General features: G+C 37.5%; 1 protein-coding gene across 1 annotated transcript; it reads right to left on the reverse strand.

The window, feature by feature from the left end:
- Positions 1 to 520: 520 nt before the first annotated feature.
- Positions 521 to 10,082, reverse strand: LOC107941953 (uncharacterized). Its single transcript, XM_041088276.1, has 3 exons — positions 9,485 to 10,082; positions 941 to 1,003; positions 521 to 753 (listed from the first exon to the last, which is right to left on the reverse strand). The coding sequence occupies exons 1-3, from the start codon at positions 10,080 to 10,082 to the stop codon at positions 521 to 523; spliced, it is 894 nt and encodes a 297-aa protein (XP_040944210.1).
- Between the last annotated feature and the right edge of the window lie 442 nt (positions 10,083 to 10,524).

The following is a 10,524-nucleotide window of genomic DNA, read 5'->3' on the forward strand; positions in this document are numbered from 1 at the left end:
GAAAGGGCCTTGAACCTAGCCATACATGCACTTGCATTGATTACCCCCATTCATGCATGTGTGCCTTCCAAGGGAGATACACCTTTCAATATGCATTAACCTTCCATGTACATGAATGTATGTCCTCCAAACATTGAACCGGTCCATGCATGTATCCTCCCGTTCAATGAACATTCCCGTTCATGCACCTTGCATTAAATGCCATGAATGTATCTTCCAAATTCGGCTAACCTACATAATTAAATAACATAATTAAATAACACACAACTATTCATAAAATTATAATTTAAAATAATAACTAAATAACTTAATATCACTAACTAAATTTGAACACAATAATTATAAGTCAACTTATAATAAATTCAGCTAGCTCAAATAGTCAAAAACACTTAGTGAGCTAAATTGAGCTAGGGAATTCGGCATGAGCTGTAACAAACTTAGTTATAAGCTAGATTAATACTTAATTTATTGAAATGAAAAAGGAATAAGCTGAAACGAGCTAAATTCGAGCTCAAACGAGCTAAAATGAGCTCAAGTGAGCTGATGGGAACTCAATGGCGCATGGGGGAGCTGAAGAGGAGCTGAGGTCAGATTGCAAAATGGTGCATGGAGTCTTCAAGGAGTTATTCTTAGCTCCTCCAATGTTATAGAGCTGGTTATCTTCCCAAATGCGCATCACAAAGGCTGATATAGCATCTTGAAGTTGCTTGGTTCGAGCTCGGGTCATGGGACCTTTTGGCAGCTCAATAGATCCTTGGTGTGCATTCGAGGATGCCCCGGGTGTGCTCACATCAATGGGGTTTATTATTACCAAATTTGCATGCTTTAGACATCCATAGCATCTCATACATGAATAGATAAAGCAATAAATAAATGCAATAGTTATAGCCCATAAACTATGGTGGTTCAACCTAAGCCAATGGGAGAACCAAAAGGAAACCTAAAGGTGTAAGCCGTTTCACAAGCTGTCGGTCCACATTAGTTGGCCCATCTTCCTTCTCGTCTAGTCCACAGTAACTTTAGCAAATTACAATATTCAAAAACTCATTTTTCATATGAGGGAGTAAGATGAGAAGAGAAATACAAGAGAATAGTAGTAAGGCATGACACACAGGCAGTATTTATAAAATTACAACCTTTTGTCAAATGGGTCATCGAGCTATAACTAAGCATTTCAAACACCGTGCATTTCAAAAATAACATACATCATTCAACGTTTTGCTAAATGAATTATAAAATATCCTTTCAACCTTTTATGGCCCATCAAGTTTTATTTATTACAAAACATACTGAAAGATTTCAGTAATCTATATTTATTTAAATTTATATACAAACCAAATTCATATATTAATAGAATTACGTTCCCCTTATGTGTACAACATCCTTGTACATATAATATGTTCGGTATCTGATTGCCCAATTAAATTAATTCTATAATTAATTTAATTCATGTGACAACCAAACACAATACCAACTATGTTTTATTCCGTTCATTTCAACCATAGGGTGTGACCCTGTAAGTTCTTGTAACGTTAGCAGTAATACTAGAACGATTCTAATGTTACAAACAATGAGTGGCATCTAGCAATGCACCATTGCTACCTAAGTCACAAGAAGTCATGATTCGACATAACCTTTTGTGATTAACCTTTCATGCATTAATCCTTAAGTCCTTTATCTCTAGAATGGACACAAGTCATGGAATAGTCACACTTGCATAGTCCATCCCATGTTTCTTGATACCTTGAGTAGACTATGACATCTCATATCAACTTATTTGAGCATAGCCATGCATTTCTAGTCTCACTCAATCAAGTGGCCTAAGATACTACTCCCATTATGTAGGAGGGACTTATCCTATATTGATCAACTATATCCCTCTACATAGATTGTGGAAAAGAATTCGAGAAAAGAAAAAGAATGTGAGAAAGTGAATGTTTTCGCAAAAGCAAGTGATGTACGAAAGGCATTTTTGTTGAGATAATCTGTCCTTGTGCTCATGTACAAGGAAAGCTTGTTTAGCACTAATGAATTACCTGAGAACCTGCCCTCTTCTATTGTGTCTCTTTTGCAGGATTTCCAAGACGTATTTTTGGAAGAAATTCCAAATGGGCTGCCACCCTTTTATGGAATTGAGCATTAAATCGATTTCGTGCCCAGAGCTATCATTTCAAACTGACTAGCATATCGGACTAATCCCGAAGAGACCAAGAACTCCAATGGCAAGTCAATGAGCTTATTAAAAAAGGCTACATTTATGAGAGCCTTAGTCCATGCACCGTGCCCATTTTGTTGGTGCCAAAGAAGGATGGAACGTGGTGCATATGTGTTGATTGCTGAGCTATGAACAAAATCACCATAAAATATCAGCATCCAATACCAGGCGTAGACGACATGCTCAATGAACTAAGTGGTGCCAAGTTATTTTTGAAGATCGACCTTAAAATGAAACATGGTTTGTATGAGTGGTTGGTCATGCCCTTTGGCCTAACGAACGCTCCTAATGAGACTTATGAATTATGTATTAAGATTATTCATTGGTAAGTTTTGTGTTGTGTACTTTGATGATATACTTATTTATAGCAAATCCTTGAACGAGCATGTAGTACACCTTAAATCTTTTTTGGAGGTTCTTCGAAAGGAGACCTTATATGCTAAACTTAAAAAGTGTACGTTTTGCTCTGACAAGGTTCTTTTTCTAGGTTTCATGGTCAGCTAGGAGGGACTCAATGTGGACCAAGAGAAGTTCCATTCGGGACTTGCTGGTTAATGAGGCACATAACGGGGGCTTCATGGGACACTTCGGTGTAGGCAAGACATTGTCGATGCTACAAGAACACTTTTATTTGCCTAGGATGAAAAGGGACGTCGAACATGTTTGTGAGCATTGTATGATGTGCAAGAAGGCCAAATCAAAGATTCAACCACATGGGTTGTACATGCCACTCCCTGTTGATATGAACTCGCCTCGGTAATGGTTCGAGTCATTTATGTTGCCCGATCGTAAAATGGAGAAGTATTGTTCTTTAGTTTAAGCAATGGATGGATTCAGCTAAGTAAGTGTTTTTGGGAAACAAAAAGGGTTCAAAGGGCTAAATAAATGATGGTGAAAGTTGTTAACAAAGAAACAAAGTAGTTAAGGTGTTGGATAGGATGGATAGATGAACTTAAAGATAAGAATGAACCACTACTATGTAAAGTATTAACCTGAGACTTATAAGTCGCTTAAGGTGGACCTTGACTCGTTACCTAAAAAGGTAGAAACCAAAGGTATAAATTTGGTAAAACGCCATACTTAGAATGAGTGATAAGTTCGAAAGAAACAGAATGACGCCACTAGCAAGCTAGATAAGTCACGCTAAGTCTAAAATGAAATAAGAGAGTTGAAAAAATCACAAATGTTATAAACATTCAATAATGAGCAAAAAGTCTAAAATACATCAAAGAAGCTAAATATTTATAGCCTTTACATGGGTGAGCCGAATAGGCACTTTAGTAAGCTGAATGGACAGCAAATAAAACCTAAACGGGGCTGGAAATTTCGTTGAAGTTTCTTGAACGTCCTTGGAAGCTTCCTTGAAGTTTCGTAGCATGGGAGACACCAATGGACAACATCTAGAAGCCTACATTCAGTTGGACATTAATGGAAGTGAATGGTGAGCTGAAAAGGTCTTGGTAAGAGTCGGCCAAGTTGCTTGAATGGCTTTAATTGAAGTTTCTTGTTCAGATAAATAGTTTGGGAACTTTAAATTGTAGCTTGAGTATTGTAATGGTCACCCAAGTATGAAACCAAATGCAAACAGCCTTGTGTGTGTGAAAACAAAAATCTAGACAGCATTGTAATGTGAACGGAATATGCAGCTAGTGTGAAAGCCTTCAAGGGAGCTTTGGGGAGCTAATCGGCCACTTTGGGAAAAATGAACAGTAGCGTAGCTTTGGTCATTGAAGTCTGTTGGAACGCCAGTGCCTCCAAGGTGCAATGAAAAAATAAAATAATTAAAACATTCTGGCGATCCAAACCAAGGATCCATGTGTAAGGAATGAATCGGGGTGATAAAAAGGGTTTCAAAATTATCGAAACTTCAATCTGAGTAGACAGCGACGCCTAGGCAACAGGAATGCTGAACCACTATCGAACCAAGCTGCAACCTTTTCCGATGTCGGCCTCTACGTAGTCCACCCGATTGACAATGAACGGTAGAAATCCCAGAAAACTATTTTCAGAGAGTATTTTGCTAAACGACTGCTAGACAACCTTGCATATTTTCGGGCTAGTTTTATATATACTTTTTAGGGTTTTTACCCTTTCTATATATAACTCCCTCTTAATTGGTATATATTTATAACGAATTTTAATTCATTAAAATTAATCCGAACATAATAATTATCATTCAAATAAATATAATAATGTTTAACCGAAAAATTATAATTACATTAATTATAATAAAGATTTCGGTAAACTATATTTATTTAAACTTATATACGAACTAAATTCATATATCAATAAAATTATGTTCTGATTATGTGTACAACATCCTTGTACATATAGTATGTTAAACAATTTGATTGCCCAATTAAATTAATTCTATAATAATTTAATTCATGTGACAACCAAGCAATATACCAACTATGTTTTACCTCGTTCATTTCAACCATAGGGTGTGACCCTATAGGTTCTTGTAACGTTAGCAGTAATATTAGAACGAATCTAATGTTACAAACAATGAGTGGCATCTAGCAATGCATCAATGCTACCTAAGTTACAAGAAGTCATGATTTGACATAACCTTTCATGCATTAATCCTTAAGTCCTATATCTTTGGAATGGACACAAGTCATAGAATAGTCACACTTGCATAGTCCATCCCATGTTTCTTGATACCTTGAGTAGACTATGATACACAAATAAGTATGACATCTCATATCAACTTATTTGAGCATGGCCATGCATTTCTAGCCTCACTCAATCAAGTGGCATGAGATATTACTCCCATTATGTAGGAGGGACTTATCCTATATTGATCAACTATATCCCTCAACATAGATTGTGGTATATCCAACATCAGTCTTTATAAAACAACCAGTTACGATATTTGTTTGACTGTATCAAAATATACAACTCACGATGTTGGGATAAAGATGATCTCAAGTATGAGGATCATATGCATATTAATCACTATGAGTAATGTTGTGACAATTACATAATAATCCAAGAAACATACTTATAGCGGGCCAATCCAATATGTTGTTCTCTACCACACATATTCATGCATTGATTCTGACACTCCATATCAATGACAACTCTTTATCATCAATCAACTACATGTTAGTCTTAATGCATTATTATTGTCCTAGCCAACAATAATACTTGACTAAGGATCTTTTAAGAATAATCATATTATTCCCAGGACATTATTATAAAACAGTTTATTTATGCACACAGAAAAGAAACTGAAATAATAATGACAACACCTTATTATTAATAAACATGATAAACCAAGTATGTTATTACAACCATCTCGTGATTGATCTTTGGGCATACTCTTACAAAGTCCACAAAGTGGTGCTTTGAAGAGCTGAACCATCAGCTCATTTATGACGTCCCAAGCAATGTACCTACACCTAAATTAATTTAGCAATTTAATTCAATTTTAGGACAAATTAATTCGGCAGCTTAGTATACATTAAAAATCATGCATTCAGCTAGGACACATTAAAATAATTAGTAACTAAGACATATTAAACACAAATTAATAAATTAAGATATATATTAAATGTTGCTGTAGCTAAACAAATTAAAAACATGTTCTAAATGAGACACATTTAAATTCGGCTGGAACATATTAAAACCATGTATTAAGCTAAACATAATTATGAGCTAAGCTAATTAACTAATTTAATAACACATTTATTTTGTTCCAGCAATTATGCGTATGAGCTAAAAGAACTAAGTATGAGCTCAAAGGAGCTGAACTAAATTTAGCTAAAACTAGAAATTATTCAAGCAACTAGAGACGCAAGCATCAAAAATAGACATGAGCTCAATTAAGCTTAAGTTGAGCTAGAATTCGAGCTATATGAGCTGAAGAACATTAAAGTTTAGCTTATTGAGCTGAAATTAAGCTTCATCTTGCACTTGGGCCCTCGAGCTTAGGCCATTCTCAATGTTGTGGAGTTAGGTCATAACATGATGTGACCGGGTTTGCATCACCTATACCCAAAGCTCCTTGGATTGATATATGAATGGACTTTGTCCTTGGATTACCTCGAACAAAAACAGGGAAGGATTCTATTTATGTTGTAGTTGATCAATTTTCAAAGATGTCACATTTTATTACATGTACAAAAACTGACGATGCTGTTCATATTGCTAATCTTTTCTTTAGGGAAATCTTTCGACTACATGGAATTCCAAGTACGATAGTGTCTGATCGGGACGCAAAGTTTTTGAGTCATATTTGGAGATCGTTGTGGGGGAAGCTCGGGACTAAATTGCTATTTTCAACCACTTGTCACCCTGCAAACGGATGGACAAACAAAGGTGGTTAATCGAGTGTTGCCTACTTTGTTGTGAGCCATTATCCCAAAAAACTTAAAGTCGTGGGAGGAGTGCTTACCTCATATCGAATCGATCAGTTTTTCGGCGACTAAATTTTCTCCTTTTGAAATTGTTTATGGATTTAATCCTTTGACTCTGTTGGAATTAGTTCCTTTACTTAACGATCAATTTATTCATGTAGATGCGAAGAAAAAGGCCGAGTATGTCAAGGAGTTTGTAACACCCCAAACCCGGCCCAGACGCTATGGCTAAATCTGGTGTGTCACATTGAAGTGTTTTAGCGAAAACCGTGTTTCCATTGAAAACCCTTAAATTGAAAGAATCCTTGATTAACTTTTAGGAAAAAAACACCTTTCAGTTGCGAAAACCTTGTTTAAAACATTTGATTTAAGAAAACTTAATATTTAAGAATTTAATTGCGGAAACGTAGAAACACACTATAATTTAGAAAACCCATGTTCAACTTCTTGTAATTACAGTGAAAATTAATAACAATAATTTAAATAATAATAACATAATGAAAACCTTATTACAATCTGGTCTAAAACATACTTAATAAGAAATATAAACTTAAATGCTAAAAAAAACCCAAGTCCAAAACATCTTGCTAGCTGGCCATCCAGAGTCCCTCCAAACATCGAACCTTCTACTGAGCATCACCTGAAAATAAAATAAAAGAGGGGGTGAGTTTTCGTAAACTCAGTGTGTACAACCTTCGGCAAAAATAAGCATTCAAAATAAAAAAAATCATTCATCAATCATGCAATGCAATCCCATCCAAATTATCCATCCGCTACACACCAATTTTGTCCCCCGTCACACTATGTAGGGACATAAATATCGACCCACCCAACCCACACACCATGGTAGCCCAGTTGCGAAACTACCTTCATTTACATATTGGGCTTTAAAAGCCGTCGGTGGATCCACAATTGTCAAGCAACCATACGATCCTCATATACTTCCTCCGTTCCATAATTCCCACCCATATGCAACCTAAGCAGAATATCATATGTATGTATGTTACATCCATAAAACTTACATTCAGCACCTAGGGGTAATTCAGTCATTTTTTTCCGTTAGGGGCGTTTCAGAAATTTTTCCTTAATTATGGTTTTCACTTACCTTGGCCCGTTAACAAGTCCCGCGAGCTAAGATGAACAAATACTATGCACCAGGTAGGATTCCAGAGAAGAGGAGGTGGGTCATTAAGACCGCTTAAGTACCAAGCTCTCCTTAGATCCAATCCTAGACATCCATATACCCATTGCCACACCTTAACCCCTTTGACCTATCCACAGTCGCAATATATTATTTAGTCTTATGTGGATATCATATACTAGGCCTATAACCCCTTACAAAGCCCAAACAATTTCACATACCTGTATTTGGCCCACTAAGCCCAATCATATTCATATGGCCCATTAGCCCCAAATCACATTTTTATGGCCCGTTAGGCCCAGTCACATTCATATTCATGCTCACATACAAGTTCCTATCACATAGCATCAACATTCAGTTTTTGCCTATTATGGGCCCAACAGCCCATCGGCCCTATTTAGCCCATTTCGGCCCATATGGCCAAATCACAACCCAAGTCCACAGAAACGCCCGTGGGCCTCAGGCAACCTATCGGTCTCCCTCTTACGAGTGTTCGCGCACTCACAACACTACCGTAGCCAAACTTTCAGCTTTTTGACATTTCGGCATTTTGGCTTTTCAGCATTTCAGCTTTTGCCGATACATAATGTGTGTGCAGTGTATGTACACACCTGGTAAGCAAGCGTGATGCGATCTCCTTAGCCCAAACCTACAATTGATATCACTCAAAGATTAATCACACGTACTTATCGATTACTTTACCAAAAGCCGGAATCTCACCTTAACCTTACCTGAACGCCAAGCCTTTACTAGCTTTTACTTTGATCACTAAACACGCATATTTCTCAAATTTGAAGAGCAAATCGACAGGAATCCAAAACTGAGATCTGACACTAATTCCCTACCAAAGTTGATTAGAAAGAAGTGAGGGACCGAATACTCGATACTTATCAAAAATTGATTGGGAGCGCGAACACTTACATTAGAATCGACTAGGTGGAAAGAATAGTGGCAGCACCAAGGGTATTCGGCTATTAGAGATTTGAATGGAAACAATTGATTACTCAGCACCAAAGAAGAGAGGAAGAAGAATCGGCTAAAGCAAAGAAAATATTGAGTAGAGGAGGGAAAGGAATTCGGGACAAAGAAAGAAGAGAATAAAAAAGGGTTTTCGGCTTTTTAGAGAAAAGGGTCTCTGGCACAAAGTGAAGGGAAATTCGTCATTAGCTTTTCAACCCTCCCATTCGGCACCTATTTATAGCCCTATAGCCAAATTCTTCAAGCCCAAGCTCCCAATTCGACTCCACTTACTCCTCACTTCTCATCTCCTCGTTTTTCTCCTTGATAACCCCTTGATCCTTTCCTTAATTTTCTCTTCTGAACACTCCCCTTGGAGTCCATCTTCACGCCACTTCCATCCTTCTAGAAGGCCAAAATTAAAATCTAAAAATACTAATCTAGGATTCTAACCTTGGACCCCCTTGCTAGCTATGAACGCCACCTCACTACACCTTATGTGGCGTCACTTAGCCACTCCACCACAGGCTCATTTTGTGTCCAATTGTTTCTTCATTTATTCAAAAGCCCACCTATTTGTTAGCCCTGATTCTTTTAATAATTAAATTATAATTTCTTCTACCCCTTAATTCAAACTCAACCTTATCTAAGACCTATTAAAATTATCGCTTGGATAAGAATATTAAACACAATTTTTATCAAAATCGAAAATAAAGAAAATTCTGAATTTCAGGATTTTTGGATTTCGGGATTTTTGGGGCGTTACAACTCTACGTCCCTAAAAGAAATTTCATCCTCAAAATTCACCTGATTCAAACAGTTGAGGATGTTGACGTTGCACAGCTTCCTCAGGTTCCCAAGTAGCCTCCTCAACCTTGTGATTACACCAAAGCACTTTGACTAATGGAACAGACTTTCTTCTCAGTACCTTAACATTACGACCAATTATTTGTATGGGCTCTTCCTCGAAAGTTAGGTCTGGTTTGACCTCGATTTCTTCAATCACCACGAAATGGGAAGGATCTAAACGATACCGTCTCAGCATAGAAACATGGAACACGTCGTGGATTTGGCCTAGTTCAGGAGGTAATTCCAGTTGATAAGCGACTGGCCCAATCCGCATTGCAATCCGATATGGCCCAATGAACCTTAGGCTTAGCTTTCCTTTACGTCCAAACCTTAACACCTTCTTCCACAGAGAGACCTCAAGAAAAACTGAGTCTCCCATGGCATACTCTATCTCTCGACGCTTAAGGTCAACATACGACTTCTTTCTATCCGAGGCCTCCTTCAAATGATCCCAAATCAATTTTACCTTATCCTCAGTATCGGCTACTAACTCAGGGCCTAAAACTCTCCGTTCGCCCAACTCCGTCCAACATGTTGGATCGACACCTTCACCCATACAGTGCCTCGTATGGAGCCATCCCAATGCTCACTTGATAACTATTGTTGTACACGAATTCGGTTAACGGTAAATAGTCCTCTCAGCTACCTCGGAACTCAATCATGCATCCCCTCAACATATCTTCAAATACTTGGATCACCCTTTCCGACTGTCCATCAGTTTGAAGGTGGAAAGCCGTACTGAAATTCAACCTAGTACCCAATGCCTCATGCAGCTTCTTCCAAAATCGTGAAGTGAAACTTGGGTCCCTATAAGATATTATGGAGACTGGCACTCTATGCAATCTTACAATCTCTGCCACATACAGCGTAGCCCATTTTTACAACGAGTAATCGATACGAACCGGTACAAAATGGGCAGACTTGGTTAACCGATCCACTATAACCCATATCGAGTCTTTCTTAGCAGGCATCAAGGGTAGCCCACTAACAAAGTCCAT

The sequence above is a fragment of the Gossypium hirsutum genome, chromosome A01, assembly GCF_007990345.1.
Source record: "Gossypium hirsutum isolate 1008001.06 chromosome A01, Gossypium_hirsutum_v2.1, whole genome shotgun sequence".
Lineage (NCBI taxonomy): Eukaryota > Viridiplantae > Streptophyta > Magnoliopsida > Malvales > Malvaceae > Gossypium > Gossypium hirsutum.

Excerpts from the sequence above, each read along its gene's own strand:
- LOC107941953 (XM_041088276.1), bottom strand. The coding sequence starts at position 10,082 with ATGGGTGAAGGTGTCGATCCAACATGTTGGACGGAGTTGGGCGAACGG. Across the intron at positions 1,004-9,484 it reads TCCTCAACTGTTTGAATCAG|ACGAGAAGGAAGATGGGCCA; the intron begins GTGAATTTTGAG and ends ACTGTGGACTAG. Across the intron at positions 754-940 it reads GAAACGGCTTACACCTTTAG|GATCTATTGAGCTGCCAAAA; the intron begins GTTTCCTTTTGG and ends ATGCACACCAAG.